This window comes from Cherax quadricarinatus, chromosome 13 (assembly GCF_038502225.1).
Source record: "Cherax quadricarinatus isolate ZL_2023a chromosome 13, ASM3850222v1, whole genome shotgun sequence".
Taxonomy (NCBI): Eukaryota; Metazoa; Arthropoda; class Malacostraca; order Decapoda; family Parastacidae; genus Cherax; species Cherax quadricarinatus.
Window position 1 is genome coordinate 31,109,580 of NC_091304.1, and position 19,449 is coordinate 31,129,028.

The 19,449-nt window shown below is 40.2% G+C and overlaps 1 protein-coding gene across 1 annotated transcript in view; it reads right to left on the reverse strand.

Annotated features, from left to right (window-relative positions):
- Positions 1–19,449, reverse strand: part of LOC128688700 (facilitated trehalose transporter Tret1-like) — a 229,795-nt gene that overhangs the window by 160,769 nt on the left and 49,577 nt on the right. Inside the window, exons 2-4 of the mRNA XM_053776680.2 lie at positions 19,202–19,330; positions 18,870–19,079; positions 1,243–1,439 (exon numbers count right to left, since the gene is read on the reverse strand). Of these exons, the coding sequence (XP_053632655.2) occupies positions 1,243–1,439; positions 18,870–19,079; positions 19,202–19,330 (536 nt within the window). The remainder of the gene's footprint in view (positions 1–1,242; positions 1,440–18,869; positions 19,080–19,201; positions 19,331–19,449) is intronic.

The following is a 19,449-nucleotide window of genomic DNA, read 5'->3' on the forward strand; positions in this document are numbered from 1 at the left end:
TAATATTTGTTGTTCTGGAGGGGGGTCCACTGACTGTGCCTCCACTCCAGTAGTTATCCGAGGTGGTGTAGTATTTCTGTCATTGCCTGCCAGTTTTTTTCTTCCTGGCACTAAAAAAAATCTCTTTTTCTGCAGTGGATGTAACTATCCTGGTTTGTTTCCTAAGTTCTGCGTGAACTGTACCTTCTGGATCCCTTTAAATGGTATGCCTAACAATATATATTGTAACATTGTCTTTCATGAACTAATAAATAACACATTTCAGGGTAAAATAGTTCACAAGAAGAAGAATTGCATGCTCCTTTAGTCATGAAGTCGTGTCAGTTTTTGTTTGGCCAAAACTGCACGTCCTACCTGTTTTTCCAAATATTCCTTTCTACAGACACCCCAAGGAATAGAATCAGCATAGATGTGATTTCTGTTTGCTAGGATTTTTTGTAGTTAGGCTCCCTACTCTGCTATTTTTTCCTGACTCCCCACTATATGCAGTACCTGTACCAGCATCAATACCAATATCAGTTATTGCTGGTAATGTATTAATACCATCCCCAGAAGAATCAGCCACATTTTTCCATTTCGAGAAGTAGTGCTATATTGAATTTCTGGATCTTGTATGTGTAGATCCGTACCTGTTTCTTCAATACAAGGACCACAGTCTCCATCTGGTGCATTATCTTACATTTCTATATCTTCACAGGCAATGTCTTCCAAGGCAGCACCAAGGGTGATAGCTCCACCTGATGCACTCTCTTTATTTTCCCAACTGTCAAATTATCCAAAAAGGATTTTTTGTGTGCTCCCACTGTTTTCTGTCTTTCGGACAGACCCGAAAATATTTCCATGTTTTAATATCAGTAGTGGTAAATAGGTGGATATTAGAACATGGACCATCACTCCATTTCTTGCAGAAATAAAATTCTACCCTATTGATGCCTCGCTTGGAATTATTGTTACAGTGTTCACAGGCTTTCATATTGATATACTTTTCTGTTTTTTTTTTTTTTAGTGTTAGATGTATAATGATTTATAGCTCATAGTTTCAACGTTATGAACATCAACTTTACTTCTGGTACACTTGACAGATCTCCTAGGTAGGCTAGCTGGTGTAAAATTTGTTAAAAAATTTAGAGAGAGAGAGAGAGAGAGAGAGAGAGAGAGAGAGAGAGAGAGAGAGAGAGAGAGAGAGAGAGAGAGAGAGAGAGATTTGCTAGGTTTAAGAAGTGGTAAATTCTCATTTCTTACCTTGAAAACAATTGCCATGTTGAAGAGAACGGCTGTAACTCCCGAGCACTGAGCAAAGAACAAGATGGAAAGGCAGATGAGAAGAGGCTTCATGTTGAATGGCTTCAGTATGTCCCTAAATGACGCCTTGCTGCGTTTGGCATCATCCAGTGTTCTCTTGATCGTGGACATCTCTAACTGTATGTTATAGTGAGCACCTGCAGAGATAAGCACTCTTGATCACAAGCTCACCTTGACCTGTGCATCATACTTAACATTAAAGGTGTACAGTCTCCAACACTCACCTTTGCTCAGCTTGCTCTCTATCAACCTCAGAAAAAGAGTAAAGTTTGTAGCGTTCTCCCACCTGTAATGTGCATTGCTTACTATTAACTGATATTTTCATTGATCCCTGAAGATCATCCAAAACTTTGCATTAATTTTCTTACATAATTTACGACAAACGAGGCAATTTCAGTCTAAAGAATAACCCACCAAGGGTATTAAAACTGATTTATTAATCGACATCCATGACCCTTGTCTACTTTACTGCAAAATTCTCTCCCAGTATCAAGTAAACATGTGAATACATTCCAGAATGATATAACAAAATATAAACGGGAAGAAATATGTGTTCAATGGGAAGAAATTCTGCTGTCTGAAGCAGTTTTCTCGCCAGAATATTTAGTAATAATTAGTATTTAAGAAACTATGTCAGATGATATTTTTATCATTGTTTACATCATCAGTGTGACGTAAACAATGATAAACAATCATTCTCGAAGAACTGCATGGAATTCAAGGATTCCATTTTTTTAAGCTTGTCAATTATGCATTAACACTGACTAATGGGCACTATTCCTGTACGTAAGATGCATCGGACATTAAAGTTTAAAACTGTTCAAGAGTAATTCTAAAGTATAGTTACAATTAATGGAAAAACAATTCCACATTTTACTCATTGTAAGGTGTTGGGAGCGGTGACAGAATTAAATCCAATGTTATTATTTTATGTTCGATTGTGTATTGTTTTTTGTTGTAATCCGGGGTCTTCAAAGAGTACCATGTTATTGTTACTATTTTTCATTACCCCCTACAACCATAACAGTGGCGACGAGGATATGATTCCGGAGCCAAAGTTTATTGGGACAATGTCTTGCTGAAGTCGTGGAGATATTGGCAGCCAAGAATGTTGTATCAGGGCAATGATTATTGCATCAGAGGGAAGGTTGGAGCCTTTTGATCCATTAAAATTCTCTTTGGAGCTTTGGCTATGTTTGTTGGAAGCCAATTTTGTTCATTTGGGATTTACAGAGCAGGATAAAAAGAGGAACTTCTTGCTAGTTTCCCTGGGTTCAGGAACTTACAGTGTTCTGGGTATTGTGTTTGCATCAAAATTACCTTACAAAGAGTCAGGATGAATAAAGTAGTGGCGCTGAAAAGTTATTATGCCCTGAAACAATTCTGTCCTCAGAGTTTGTTAGAATTTCAACAAAGGAAGAAATGAAATGATGAATCCTCGCATGAACTGTATAAAAATTAAAGGCTTAGTCAGGGAACTGTAGCTCTGGGAATTAAAGGCTTAGTCAGGGAACTGTAGCTCTGAGAATTAAAGGCTTAGTCAGGGAACTGTAGCTCTGGGAATTAAAGGCTTAGTCAGGGAACTGTAGCTCTGGGAATTAAAGGCTTAGTCAGGGAACTGTAGCTCTGGGAATTAAAGGCTTAGTCAGGGAACTGTAGCTCTGGGAATTAAAGGCTTAGTCAGGGAACTGTAGCTCTGGGAATTAAAGGCTTAGTCAGGGAACTGTAGCTCTGGGAATTAAAGGCTTAGTCAGGGAACTGTAGCTCTGGGAATTAAAGGCTTAGTGAGGGAACTGTAACTCTGGGAATCAGAGATAGGGACCAATTAATGAAATATATTTTCCTAACTTTGTTGCAGAAAATTTGGACTAAAACAGTATGCAATAATCCAAAATTTTTGAGAAACTTTCGAACTTAGAAAAGGCTTTTGATAGTGAGAAACACACGGTTCCAGAGGTATAATAATTAACGCTGAGAAGATACGTAAACATTGTGGTTCCATCATAGTAGTGTTAACTGTAGGTTGTAAGAGTTTTCGTGTCACTTGTGTCATAAGAAAGTCACTTGAAAAGTGTGTGTAAGGAAGTATCTCAAGTGTATCCTAAGAATGCATTAAAATTGCGCAGTGACAAAAAAACGAACAGTAAAGAAACTAGTCATCACGATATCGTAGGACAAAGACGATTAAGGTGCTTGAAGAGGAAAATGGTTCAGCAGTGAAGGACAAAGTTCTTTCCATGAAGGCTGAACAATATGGCTTTTGTAATTAATATGAAACAGATGCGGATAACGGAGATAAAACACCTCAATTACTGGGAGCGCTTGAGGTTCCTAAACCTGTATTCCCTGGAACGCAGGCGGGAGAGATAGTTTACCTGGAGTTTACCTGGAGAGAGTTCCGGGGGTCAACGCCCCCGCGGCCCGGTCTGTGACCAGGCCTCCTGGTGGATCAGAGCCTGATCAACCAGGCTGTTGCTGCTGGCTGCACGCAAACCAACGTACGAGCCACAGCCCGGCTGGTCAGGGACCGACTTTAGGTGCTTGTCCAGTGCCAGCTTGAAGACTGCCAGGGGTCTGTTGGTAATCCCCCTTATGTATGCTGGGAGGCAGTTGAACAGTCTCGGGCCCCTGACACTTATTGTATGGTCTCTTAACGTGCTAGTGACACCCCTGCTTTTCATTGGGGGGATGTTGCATCGTCTGCCAAGTCTTTTGCTTTCGTAGTGAGTGATTTTCGTGTGCAAGTTCGGTACTAGTCCCTCTAGGATTTTCCAGGTGTATATAATCATGTATCTCTCCCTCCTGCGTTCCAGGGAATACAGGTTCAGGAACCTCAAGAGCTCCCAGTAATTGAGGTGTTTTATCTCCGTTATGCGCGCCGTGAAGGTTCTCTGTACATTTTCTAGGTCAGCAATTTCACCTGCCTTGAAAGGTGCTGTTAGTGTGCAGCAATATTCCAGCCTAGATAGAACAAGTGACCTGAAGAGTGTCATCATGGGCTTTGCCTCCCTAGTTTTGAAGGTTCTCATTATCCATCCAGTCATTTTTCTAGCAGATGCGATTGATACAGTGAAGGTGAGATCCTCCGACATGATCACTCCCAGGTCTTTGACGTTGGTGTTTCGCTCTATTTTGTGGCCAGAATTTGTTTTGTACTCTGATGAAGATTTAATTTCCTCGTGTTTACCATATCTGAGTAATTGAAATTTCTCATCGTTGAACTTCATATTGTTTTCTGCAGCCCACTGAAAGATTTGGTTGATGTCCACCTGGAGCCTTGCAGTGTCTGCAATGGAAGACACTGTCCTGCAGATTCGGGTGTCATCTGCAAAGGAAGACACGGTGCTGTGGCTGACATCCTTGTCTATGTCGGATATGAGGATGAGGAACAAGATGGGAGCAAGTACTGTGCCTTGTGGAACAGAGCTTTTCACCGTAGCTGCCTCGGACTTTACTCTGTTGACGACTACTCTCTGTGTTCTGTTAGTGAGGAAATTATAGATCCATCGATCGACTTTTCCTGTTATTCCTTTAGCACGTATTTTCTGCGCTATTACGCCATGGTCACACTTGTCGAAGGCTTTTGCAAAGTCTGTATATATTACATCTGCATTCTTTTTATCTTCTAGTGCATTTAGGACCTTGTCGTAGTGATCCAATAGTTGAGACAGACAGGAGCGACCTGTTCTAAACCCATGTTGCCCTGGGTTGTGTAACTGATGGGTTTCTAGATGGGTGGTGATCTTGCTTCTTAGGACCCTTTCAAAGATTTTTATGATATGGGATGTTAGTGCTATCGGTCTGTAGTTCTTTGCTGTTGCTTTACTTCCCCCTTTGTGGAGTGGGGCTATGTCTGTTGTTTTTAGTAACTGTGGGACGACCCCCGTGTCCATGCTCCCTCTCCATAGGATGGAAAAGGCTCGTGATAGGGGCTTCTTGCAGTTCTTGATGAACACGGAGTTCCATGAGTCTGGCCCTGGGGCAGAGTGCATGGGCATGTCATTTATCGCCTGTTCGAAGTCATTTGGCGTCAGGATAACATCGGATAGGCTTGTGTTAACCAGATTTTGTGGCTCTCTCATAAAAAATTCATTTTGATCTTCGACTCTCAGTCTGGTTAGCGGCTTGCTAAAAACTGAGTCATATTGGGACTTGAGTAGCTCACTCATTTCCTTGCTGTCATCTGTGTAGGACCCATCTTGTTTAAGTAGGGGTCCAATACTGGACGTTGTTCTCGACTTTGATTTGGCATAGGAGAAGAAATACTTTGGGTTTTTTTCGATTTCATTTATGGCTTTTAGTTCTTCCCGCGATTCCTGACTCCTATAAGATTCCTTTAGCTTGAGTTCGATGCTTGCTATTTCTCTGACCAGTGTCTCCCTACGCATTTCATATATATTGATTATATACATGATTATATACATGATTATATACACCTGGAAAATCCTAGAGGGACTAGTACCGAACTTGCACACGAAAATCACTCACTACGAAAGCAAAAGACTTGGCAGACGATGCAACATCCCCCCAATGAAAAGTAGGGGTGTCACTAGCACGTTAAGAGACCATACAATAAGTGTCAGGGGCCCGAGACTGTTCAACTGCCTCCCAGCATACATAAGGGGGATTACCAACAGACCCCTGGCAGTCTTCAAGCTGGCACTGGACAAGCACCTAAAGTCGGTTCCTGATCAGCCGGGCTGTGGCTCGTACGTTGGTTTGCGTGCAGCCAGCAGCAACAGCCTGGTTGATGAGGCTCTAATCCACCAGGAGGCCTGGTCACAGACCGGGCCGCGGTGGCGTTGACCCCCGGAACTGTCTCCAGGTAAACTCCAGGTTCCCTTTGAGATTGACTTAGCGCTTTCATCTCGACATTATCCAAAGACTGTGTCGAGACATTAAAAGGCCACATAGAACCATGTTCTAGAAAGGCAACTACATATAGTAATTGGAAAATATGTCTTTTGGGAAAAGCTGTTTTGCAGTTATGCTATAATAACTTAGAGGTATCATAAATATTTTATGTAGTGAAGTCAAATAATAGTAACTTGTGTAGAAAAGACTTCATGAAAAAAGTTGGGATTTACCCTGTTAAATTAGATGAATATATCAAAATTAACAAACTGGACAGAGCTGAAGAACTGTTAGATAATTTTGAAGTAAGCCTATCTTTAGCATCTGTGGCCACAATTCATGTGAAAAGTGATTAAAGCAGAATTAGAAAAACTAATAAAGGGAGGGATTTTACAACCAATTTTCCATATTGAGTTGTCTGTACCTGTTGTACCTGTATTAAAGGCTAACTATATGAGGATATGTGGGGATTTTAAATATGTTAACCAATATAGTGGACCCCCGGTTAACGATATTTTTTTCACTCCATAAGTATGTTCAGGTGCCAGTACTGACCGAATTTATTCCCATAAGGAATATTGTGAAGTAGATTAGTCCATTTCAGACCCCCAAACATACACGTACAAACGCACTTACATAAATACACTTACATAATTGGTCGCATTCGGAGGTAATCGTTATGCGGGGGTCCACTGTATTCATTGTGAGAGATATCCTCTACCCAGGATTGAAGAATTATTGTCTGTAGTGGGTAAAAGCCAGATATTTAAAAAATTAAATTTGCAGGTTTCATGTTTGCAGATACCAGTAGATGAGAGGAACCAACAGATTTTAGTAATAAATACACACAAGGGTATCTTCCAAAAAGTTATTTTCCAGATGTTTGTCAAATTGGAAGGTGTAGCCTTCTGTTTGGATATCATATGTGGTGCCACAGAAGCTGAGCATGATGCCAGGCTCAGGCAGGTGTTGCATATTTTATAAGAGCATAATGTAGTACTGAATAAGAATCAGTGTTGAAAATCAGATCTATTGAATATCTGGGGTATGATGATTGAGGCTATTGTAAATTTACCATCCCCTGAGTCATTAGAGAAAGTTCAGTCCTTTGTGGAAATAATGACATATTGTTAATTTATTCAAATTTTTTCCTTAATTTTGGCACTATTGTATGAGTTATTGAAAAAAGGGGCTAAATTTGAGGTTGTTCAAATGATTGAAAAAGACTTAGGCTGTTCATCCTTGCTGATTTATTTTACAATGGAACATTCATTAATAATTTAGGCTGATGTTTCCTCTGTAGGTGTTGGATATGTGTTAATCCAGAAAGTAAACGGCCAGGAAAAACCTGTGTATTTTGCTAGTAAGAAACTTTTCCCAACAGAACACAATGATTCTCAACTTGAAAAAAGAAGGTTTAGCTTTAGTATTTGCTATTAAGAAATTCAGATATTTCTCGCTAGGGAGAAGGTCTATTGTACGAACAGATCATAAACCATTGTTAGGTTTATTTGAAAAAGGAAAACATATTCATGCAAATGCAAATGCCAGAATTCGGCGCTGCGCCGTTATTAGTTCATTATGATTATGAATTGTTATTCAAAGCTGGCAAGGAAAATGTCATTGCAGATGCTTTAAGTACATTACCTGTTGAAGATTACGGTTTTGAATCAGGTACACCTTTGAAACAGGTAAGTTTAGCAACTGGGAAGGATGCTATATTATCCCAACTAGTAAATAATGTTATATATGGGTGGTATAAGAATAGTGTAAATAATGCAACATTATCTGATTATACTTCCGTCACATCAGCTCTGAATATACATGATGATGTTTTATTGTACAGGAATAGTGTTATTACTAGCAGAGTTAAGATGGAAGATACTGTAGCATTTACATGATGGCCATAACAGTTTCAAAGACTGACCAAGATATTCCGGAATTGACCAAAAAATGTCCAATTTGTTTTAAGAATTTTCAGCCAATTTCATCTCCCGTACAGTCTTGGCCAAGCATGTGGAAATCATGGTCTAGAGTGCATATAGACTATGCAAGCCCCCTTGAAGGGCAAATATTTTTTAGTAACTGTGTATTCATTTTCAAAATTCTTAGATGTTATAGTGACTTGTTCCATGACAGCCAGAGTTATAGCTGAGTTGCTGAGGAAACCCTTTTGTAATTTGGGGTTACCAGACATAATTGTGCTGTATACTTTGTATCAAAAACTGGAAGCCTTCTTCTTACTGAACATCTTACTCCAGCCACATACCATCCACCATCAAATGGTCTGGCAGAGAAGGCAGTAAAGGCATTGAAGGAAGGTTCACACAAATTTACAAAAGGATCTATCAATACCAGACACCTCAGTCAGGAATCGCTCAAGAGTGCATAATGAAGTATGCAGCACCAGTTTGGTACCCACACCTGGTCAAGCACGTCAACAAATTAGAGAAAGTACAAAGGTTTCAGCAAGACTAGTCCCAAAGCTAAGGGGCATGCCCTACGAGGAGAGGTTTAAGGGAAATCGACCTGAAAACACTGGAAGACAGAAGGGATAGGGAGGACATGCTAACGCCATATAAAATAATGAGACGAATTGACAAGGTGGATAGGAACAGGATGTTTCAGAGATGGGACACACCAACAAGAGGTCACAATTGAAAGTTGAAAACTCAGATGAGTCATAGGGATTTTAGGAAATATTTCTTCAGTCATAGAGTTGTCAGGAAGAGGAATAGTCTGAAGAGTGATGTAATGGAGGCAGAATCCATACAGATTTAAGAAGAGGTATGATAAAGTTCATGGAGCAGGGAGAGAGTAGACCTAGTAGCGACCAGTGAAGAGGCGGGGCCAGGAGCTATGACTAGACCCCTGCAACCACGAAGAAGTGAGTACAGATAGGTGAGTACACAGTAATAAGAGGATACTGGAAGTTAAAACTCAGATGAGTCACGGAGATGTTAAGATGTATTTTTTCTGTCATAGAATTGTCAGGAAGTGGAACAGTCTGGAGAGTGATGTAGTGGAGGCAGGATCCATACATAGCTTTAAGAAGAGGTATGATAAAGCTCATGGAGAAGGAAGAGAATGGACTTAGTAGCGACCAGTAAAAAAGGCGGGGGCCAGGAGCTGTGATTTGACCCCTTCAACCACAATCAGGTGAGTACACACACACAGGAGAAAAGTAATGGAGCACCTTGAATGGAGCTTTTCACAGTTAAGAAAAAGCAAGGTCATTAGTGATGCTAAACACTGTCTCACAAATCTGCGAGAGTTTTATGACAAGGTATTAAAAGTTAGACAGGAGAGACAGGGATGGGTGGATGTTGTTGGAGTGCTAGAAGGCGTTCAATACAGTGCCAAAAAGGAGACTAGGACAATATCTAGAGGAGCAGGAAAATTTAACGGGGAAAGTTGTATAGAAATTCAAGAAATACTTGACAGGAAGGAAACAAGTTTTTCTCCAGGAGGCATCAGAATTGGCGAGTGTAACGAGTGGGGTCCCATAATGGTGAATGAATGAATACCACGTGACAAGAAAACTAGTCAGATGTGTCCCTGCTCACAGTAACATAAAACTAATGATAATACAAACAGGAACAGACAGGGGGAGACATCTAATGCATGGGGTTCTCAACTAGTGGGGAATTCCTACCCTTGGAGATATTTTAGGGTGTTTCAGGGATAATTGGGACCACTACTCAACAAAATGTGATGTCCTGTAGGTTAGGTACAATCTGTTGAACTGAAGTTTGTTTAAATTTAATCTATGATATTCGATATAAGGTACTTAATGTCACAGAATAAATTAAAAATAATGATAAATATACCACTTTTATATGACTTATTCTTGTTTTATATTCACATAATTTGAAGCCCACAAGAGAAAGTGGGGAAAGACAGTCAGACTTATGGTGAGAAGGGTGAATGGGGTAAAAAAGATAAGTCGAGCACCACTGATCTAATGGATCTGGGAGAGCTGCAGGATTGGTTTGACAAGTGGCTACTAAAATTTAACACCAGCACATGCATTGTCATGAAAATCTGGGAACGGGAAAGACAATGGGAAACCTAGTGAGCAAAGGTTTCATACCTCTCTGAGGTATGAGGAACTATTCACACCTAAGGGTTTGAATGGTCCCTAGCATTGCACCTGGGCCAAATATCAACCAAATAACCACTGCAACAAATATGAGAGGCAAATTAAAGGGAAGCTTCAAGGAACCTCAACGAAGAAGCATTCACGGAACTATATATTACAGTAGTTTGCAAATTAATTGGGACAGGAGTAAATTTTGTGATTATCTCATAAGAACATAAGAAAGAAGGAACACTGCAACAGACCTACTGGCCTATGTGAGGCAGGTCCAATTCTCCCACCGGCTTAAGCCAATGCCTTGACCTAGTGAGGTCAGACACGTCACTTAAGGGAGGAGCACTGCATCTGACCTCGTAGCACAAGCTAGTCAGGTCGAACTTACAACCACCCACACCCACTCATGTATTTATCCAACTTATTTTTAAAACTACACAAGGTCTTAGTGTCTATGGCGGTACTAGGGAGTTTGCTCCATTCATCCACAACTCTACTACCAAACCTGTGCTTTCCTATGTTCTTCCTGAATCTGAATTTTTCCAGTTTAATGCCATTGCTGCGAATCTTGTCTATATTAGATATTTTTATCACGCTATTTACATCCCCTTTATTAATTCCTGCTTTCCATTTATACACCTCAATCATATCCCCCGTAATTCTACGCCTTTCGAGAGAGTGCAGATTCAGGGCCCTCAGTCTATCCTCATAGGGAAGATTTCTGATACATGGGATCAACTTTATTATCCTCCTTTGTACGTTTTCCAGTGCATTTATATTCATTCTGTAATACGGTGACCAAAACTGTGCAGCATAATCTAAATGAGGCCTAACCAAAGATATATAGAGTTGAAGAACAACCTGAGTACATCTATTATTTATACTTCTTGCTATCAAGCTAAGGAATCTGTTTGCTTTATTGCGAACACTAATGCACTGTTGTCTTGGTTTTAGATTACTGCTAACCAGAACTCCTAAATCCTTTTTGCAATCCTTAACATTAAGATCTACATTTAGTTTATATGTCGCATGGTTATTTTCCTGTCCAACATTTAGAACTTTGCATTTGTCTATATTAAACTGCATCTGCCACTTCTCCGACCACTGCATCAGTCTATTCAAATCATCCTTGAGTGCTATTTTGGTGTCATCAGCAAATTTGCTTATGTCGCTATTTATTCCCTCACCTATGTCGTTTATGTAGATTGTGAACAACAAGGGGCCCAACACTGACCCCTGTGGAACATCGCTTGTGACGTGCACCCATTCTGATTTCTCCCCATTTATACAAACTCTCTGCTGCCTATTTATCACCCATGCCTCTATCCAGGAAAAAATTACTTCTCCTGTTCCGTGTGCCTTAAGTTTCCTTAATAGCCTCTGATGTGGAACTCTATCGAAAGCCTTACTGAAATCCATATACACAATATCATATTTATTAAAATGATCTACCTCCTCAAACACCTTAGTGAAGAAAGTTAGTAAATTCGTAAGACAGGAACGCCCCTTTGTAAAACCGTGTTGAGATTCATTAATCAATTTATGCCTGTCAAGATGGCTACAAACTGCTTCGACAATTATTGTTTCTATAAATTTTCCCACTATCGAAGTAAGGCTTATTGGTCTATAGTTCGAAGCTAAGGACCTGTCACCTGCCTTGTAAATAGGTATTACATTTGTCATTTTCCATTTATCAGGCACTATGCTAGTTTGTAGTGATGTGTTGAAAAGATTAGCCAAAGATATGGAAATTTCCTCTTTACATTCCTTTAACTCCACTGCAAACAGCTCATCAAGGCCTGGGAATTTGTTAGGTTTTAATTTTTATTTGTCTGAGGACCATGTCAGTAGTTACCCTAATCGTGAATAGTTTATCATCCTCTTCTACCTAATCTATTATTTCTGGAATTTCACTAGTATTTTTCTGGGTAAAAACTGAGAAGTAAGTAAGTATTGAAAATTTCACACATATCCCTATCACTGTCAGTGATCTGACCTGAGCTACTCTTAAGTGGGCCTATTTTGTCCCTAATCTTAATACTGTATACCTGAAAGAACCCTTTTGGATTAGTTCTCGAATCCCTTGCGACCTTAGCCTCATAATCCCTTTTTGCTTTTCTTATTCTTTTTTTTTTATTTCTCTCTTTAAGTGAATATATTGATTTCTTAACTGCCCATCCCCTCTTTTGATACTCCTATATATGCCTCTCTTTTGAGCAATGAGATGTTTTAATCTATTGTTCATCCATTTGGGATCATTTTTTTAGATCTAATTTCCCTACTTGGAACAAAAGTTGTCTGGGCACCTAGAACTATGCTCTGAGAAATGTCATTGTGAAGGCTTACTCAACCTTGTAAGATCTTAAGTAGATCTTACCAAGGCTGGTTCCTCCTCAGGAAAATTAATGAATAGAAAATGAATAATAACATACAAATATAAACACTTTATTGTTATAACTGAAAATATAAAACATTTAAATATGAACTTTTATCCTACGTGAAAGAGAAATGAAAAATGAAATATAAAAATGATATTTGAATTCAACGCTAATATGTACAGTTAGACTTGGGTGTCTGGTTGATGTTGACACCGTGCACTCTAGAAATTGTAGCCATTCCTGATGATGTGGGGAAGGAGGGTCACAGTTGAGTGACAACCCAATGACTAGTTCGTCACAGTGTCTCTAGCCTTGAATAATCCGTCAAGATGATAAGAACGCAGGTCCTTCACCACTGCAAAGATGAGGGGTAGTTGCCTGGGGTTGGCTACACTCAGGTATGTAGATAAAAAGTGACGTCCCAGAACTCATGTGAAGTTCGTCACCTTCAGCGCTGTTTCTGTGGTTGCCAGATGACCCAAGCTGACATTCCAAGCTAGAAAGAGACAAAAGTTAACCACTGCTTGAGAAATCACTCTCCATGATAAGCAAAGCATTTAAAAGAATGGTGAAGATTTAAAACCAAAACGCAGAAATCAAGGCAGAATGAACGTCTTAGAATTGGTTAAAAGTGAAGCTTTTAGCCAATATATCCACTAAAATAGGAGTAGAGGCTTTTACTTACAGTTGTGCTGGGAGCTGTGAGTCAAGTGATTATCCATTTGGCTGGAGCCCCACACGTCACCTTTCCGGGTGGAGAAAAGGGGAAGGGATAGTGGGAGCTTGACACTACTCTGCCTTAACAAGCAGACTGGCAATCAAACTATGTCGCCATATACTCGCTCTCTACTCCTATCTGTTGAACTTTTCCCTCACAGTCATATTGGCAACCAAGACCACCTACCTGACCCATAGTTAGGACATTGCAATTTAGCCCACCCAGGTAGTTTTTCAGTCCCATGAAATCGGCCAAGCGAAAATCTGGGACAGAGATTTGATTGCAGTTATCTGGGTAATTCCATGATATATTCAAACTAAGTGATTTGTGATCACTTTCCCCAAGCTCATCATTAACCTCAAGATTATTAATTAGTGATTCTTTGTTGGCAAGAACCAAGTCAATTATACTGTTTCCTCTAGTTGGTTCTGTCACAAACTGTTTTATAAAGCAAACCTGAACCATATCAAGAAAGTCATTAGACTCAAGATTTCCTGTCACATTGTTCCAATCATATCTAGATGCCTTATGAATTTCGTCCAATAACAGCTTACTGCACTCCCTATCAAGGTTTCAGGGCCTATAAATCACTCCCAAAATTAATTTGTCATGAACCTCGAGAAACTGTAGCCAGATTCTGTGCCCGATGTCTCTAATCTTATATCATGTCTAAGACAGCAATTTAAATTTTCTCTGACATACATCACCACTCCACCACCCTTCCTGTTGACCCTATCAGTGTGGAATAGTTTATAACCCTGTATGATGCATTCATAGGGCATTTCTCTATATTTCAGGTTGAACCAGGTTTCTGTTATACCAATAATATCTATATTACCTGCACTTGCAAGTAACCTTACCTCATTTATCTTACTTATTAGACTCCTACTATTTGTGTAGTAAACCTTAAGGGAGCTAGTCACTCATTGCACTCTATCTCACTTTGTTGATCAATTGCTTTGCATTTACTAGCAACTTTAAGTATATTCTTTTAAGCATATTCCTGAGGTATCCTGGTAATATCTTCTGTTTTCAACACCAACACTGCAGCTTGGTTGTTTCACACAAACACCCATACCTCTATAATCTATCAGTTTAAAGCCCTAGACAAGTCATCAATTACCCTTTCAATTGAATTGGCTAATGCAACCACTCCAGCCCCAGAGAGATGAATCCCACCCCTTGCATACGTATCACGTTTGCCATAGAATTTGTCCCAGTTATCAATGAATGGGATGGCAAGTTCCTTGTAGTAGCTGTCTAGCCAGCAATTTATACCAACTGCCCTAGACATCCATTCATTGCCCACTCCCTTTCTAGGTAAGATGCTACATATGATTAGGATTCCTCCCTTAGACCTGACTACTTCTATGGCTGAGCTGTACTTATCCAGTAGCTCTTGTCTCCTGCCCTTCCCAATGTCATTAACCCCTGCAATAAGACACACAAAGGGCTTGTTCCCATTAACTGGCATAATATTATGCAACCTGCTATGTCACCAACACCAGCTCCTGGGAGGCACACCCTCTGTATGACCTTCCTATCTCTGTTACAAAAAGCACAGTCCATATATCTTACCCGAGAATCTCCTATAATTAGAATATTCTTAACTTGATTAGGAGGGGAGTCAGTGATATCTTTAACCTTACTAACCACTGAAGTACACTTGTCCTGGAGAACAGAGAATCTATTTCCTGCCTTCACATCTTCTTTATTAACTCTCCTTATCTTCCTTCTTCCTGAGCTGTGATCACTTCCTCTTTATCAGCTCCATCCATCTCACACTCACTCCCAGACCCATATAGGCGAAGCTTCAGCCTCCTATTTTCCTCCTGAAGACGTAGAACCTTATCTTTCAACACTTTAACCTGAGATTCTAAAATCCTACAACAAGCCATGGTGCTTGGTAACACCCCACGCTAACTCCCAGAGAGCTTACGACACGTATGACCACACGTGACCACTGACCTTACCATCCTGCCAAGTGAGTGTGAAATGGAAACCTGTAATTGTTTTATATGATGGTAGGATTGCTGGTGTCTATTTTCTGTCTCATAAACATGCGGGATAACACGTATATCTTGCAATTTCTACTTACACTCAGGTCACACTACACACGCATGTACATGCATATATATTTACACACCCATCCGGGCTTTCTTCAGTGTTCTTATTAGTTCTTGTTCTTCATTTCCTCATATTTGCATGGGGAAAGTGGAAAAGAATTCTTCTTCCATAAGCCATGCATGTCGTAAGAGGCAACTATAATGCCGGGATCAAGGGACTTTTAACCCTTCTCTTGTATAAATTACTAAATGTAAAAAGGAAGATTTTTGTTTCTCTTTTTGAGTCACCCTGCTTCGGTAGGATACAGCGGGTTTATTATAAGAATCTTAGTCTCCGGGTTAATGTAGTTTGGGTTCTTTTCTTTTCATAAATTTGCTACTGACTTCTGGCAACCATCCAGCTGTGGTGTTACCCTGCAACTCTCATCAGTGCTGCAACAGCTGTTGTTCTGCAAAGGCTATTCATGGTGTTGCCAAATTCTCCCTTTCAATTCATGATTATTGCTACAATTCTTCGTGGATGTTACACCTAGGAAGTACTGTAGCTCTTAGAAAACGTTCAGATTTGAGTATCAGACGGATCGCCGAAAATTTGAAAATAGCACAGTAAACTGTTAGTCGGATTCTGAAGAGAGCTGACGATACCGGTGATTGTGTAGTGCTGTGTAGAGAAAGATGATTCGGAAGAAAACGCAAAACAGCAAAGATGTACCGAGAGATTTGGCTTCAACCTGTTTGACGATGGCTCTTTGAAGTTGGCAGAACTGCTAAAACCCGGAAATGAAATAGTTACTGCCGCTGTAGAGAAAAAACGGCCGTGGTGGGCACTCGATCAAATGTGGCGCATTTTGAAGTACATAGGTACAGATCAGTGGTAGTGAGACGGAGCAATGAAGAACCTGTTCGGAATGGGTACATTCAAAACACCCACTTTAAAAGATGTTTTGGTAAAGTTTTTTGCTCAAGGCCCTCGACGGCTTCTTATTGCTGAGGGAACAAAATACAGAGACAAATACAAGGTAATACTGGCAACTCATTTGCTTCCCATTCTGAATAGAGACTTTCCTGATGGAGAAGGCATTTTCCAGCAGAATCTTGCTCCATGCCACACTTACGGAAAAATGCTGACATTCTTCGAAAAGAGTGGATTAAGCGTTCTAAATTGGCCTGGAAACTCTCCCGACCTCAACCCAATTAAGAATCTCTGGGCAATAGCCAAATGCAGGATGGCGAAACAAGACTATTCAGCTGTGGAACAGCTAATAGCTGCTGTAATTAGGACCTGGTACTACGACGATGAACTTTCCAAAATGTGTTCAACATTAGTTGATATCATGCCAAAGCATGTAACAATGCTTATAAAAGCAAAGGGTTGTCATATCTCTTATTAAGTCAATTATCTGACATAACATTGCTGTGAATTTTTCAAATAATCATTAATTTTTCATATGTATGTCTTATTTCATCACCGTTCCAAATAATACGCACATTACTGTATATGTCAGATCACTCTACAAAGTCTACAGTGTATGAGACACGCTCTTAATACTATTATGGACCTTTCCTCTATCACTTTGCTATCTATGTTGTTCCACTTCTTGACCACTTTAAGGATAAAGAAGTATCCTCTAACATGCCTGTGAATCATCTTTGTTTTAACTTCCAGCTGTGACCTCGTGTACTGAGACCCTCCTCTCAAATAGACTACCTCTGTCCACCCTGTCTTTTCCTTTTAGTATTTTGAACTATGAAGTCATGTAATCCAAAGGCTTTCTGTTCTCTCAGTATGTCTTCAATATTAGTTCCTCAACACACTCCTCATTACTTATCCCCCTCAGCTGTGAGAATAGTCTCGAAGGCAAACTTTTGTTTTTTTTTCCTGTATATACAGTGCGTTTCCATTTCTTTGAAACGCACTGAATATACCGGAAAAAAGAGCAAAAGTTTGCCTTCGAGACTATTCTCACAGCTGAGGGGGATAAGTAATGAGGAGTGTGTTGAGGAACTAATATTGAAGTCATACTAAGAGAACAGAAAGCCTTTGGAATACATGACTTCATAGTTCAAAATACTAAAAGGAAAAGACAGGGTGGACAGATGGAGTCTATTTGAGAGGAGGGTCTCAGTACACGAGGTCACAGCTGGAAGTTAAAACAAAGATGATTCACAGGCATGTTAGAGGATACTTCTTTATCCTTCAAGTGGTCAAGAAGTGGAACAACATAGATAGCAAAATGATAGAGGAAAGGTCCATAATAGTATTAAGAGCGTGTCTCATACACTGTAGACTTTTTCAGTTGAATAAAGAGGTAGCAAATATGGAGACAGCAGCAGTGGAGAAGTAAAAAATGATATGGTCTCCCCCATTAACACTGAAGGTGTAGTTTGAGGTGGTCACTCCCTCATCCTGGAGATGTGTTCAACTACAAAGTCTTGAGCCATGTGTAGCTGAAGCATGAGAAAGGATCCTTTTATAATGCCAGAAGTGAGACTCTGATAATGAAGATGACGTCACAGGAAGCAGGACACACTAGAAGAAGTGAAAACATATGAATTGAGTAACACTGCTGCGAGCTCATGCTAGGCAGGTTCTCAAATCAACTTTTCTCACTCATAACTGGTGGTCCGGCAATGAAATTGTAAATGATGTCCTCTTTACCAAGATACCGTTGTGTTGCAGTGTCAGATAGTGTGAATTTGAAAACGGAACACAATGCCGACAAGTACATAAGACACATGTGCTGCTAGTTAGGTATCTTTATTACGAGATGATAGGGATAGTGGAGGTTATGAAAGGAGAGACAATGTAGATGGTGGTGAGAGAGGACAGTATAGGTGATGATAAGAGAGACAGTAGAGGTGATGGTGAGAGAGACAGTAGAGGTGATGGTGAAGGAGACGGTAGTGGTGGTAGAGAGAGGGACAGGAAAGATGATGGTGGAAGACACGGAGAGATGATAATTGGAGAGAGCGAGTAGATGGGATGGTGGGAGAGACAACATAGGTTATGGTGGAAGAGATAGTAGAGGTGGTGGTTGGAGAGATAGTAGAGATAATGGTGAAAGAGAAGATTAGAGGTGACAGTTGAAAAGACAGTTGATGTGATGGTGGGAGAGACAGTAAAGGTGATTGTGGGAGAGACAGTAAAAGTGATGGTTGGAGTGTCAGTGATGGTGATGGTGGGAGAGTCAGTGATGGTGATGGTGAAAGTGACAGTGAAGGTGATGGTAGGAGAGACAGTGATGGTGGGAGAGACAGTGAAAGTGATGGTGGGAGTGACAGTGAAGGTGATGGTGGGAGAGACAGTGATGGTGAAAGAGACAGTGAACGTGATGGTAGGAGAGACAGTGATGGTGGGACAGACAGTGAAAGTGATGGTGGGAGTGACAGTGAAGGTGATGGTGGTATAGAACTGCAGCTATGGATAAAATGCTCGAATATTCCCTAATATTACGTACCTCTAAAATACCGTAGAGAATCATTCGCTTCCTCGTCTTTTCCTTTAGAGAGGAGGAATGTTGGAGACTCCTTAGTGAAGTACATCATCAGCAGGTAAACAAGGGTTGGAGCGGCGCTGACTGCAGCCAACCAGCGCCATGAGACGAGTACTGCACCAACAATGTATGCCAGCAGTATTCCTACAGTCACCATCACTTGAAACCCACTTCCTAGGGTGCAAGACAAACATTCTTTATTCAGATACAGATTAATCAAGTTTGAAGCACTTCGCAGTGCATGAAGCATAACTACGTTTCATGTTAATGTACTTTTAACATAAGATTAGACTCACCCAAGGTGCCTCTGATATCAGCAGAGGCGAATTCACCAATGTAGGTTGGAACTGCAATGCAAGTGACTCCCATACACACTCCTGTCAATACTCGCCCTGTCATCAGCATGAAGAAATTTTGTCCACCTCCTGTAATAATACAAATTATATTGTACAAATTATATTAAAGAATGTCATGACATTATTTTCTTGTGTATATAATCAATTTTGAACATTATTTCAGACTTAATTCAACTTCGCTGTGTAAA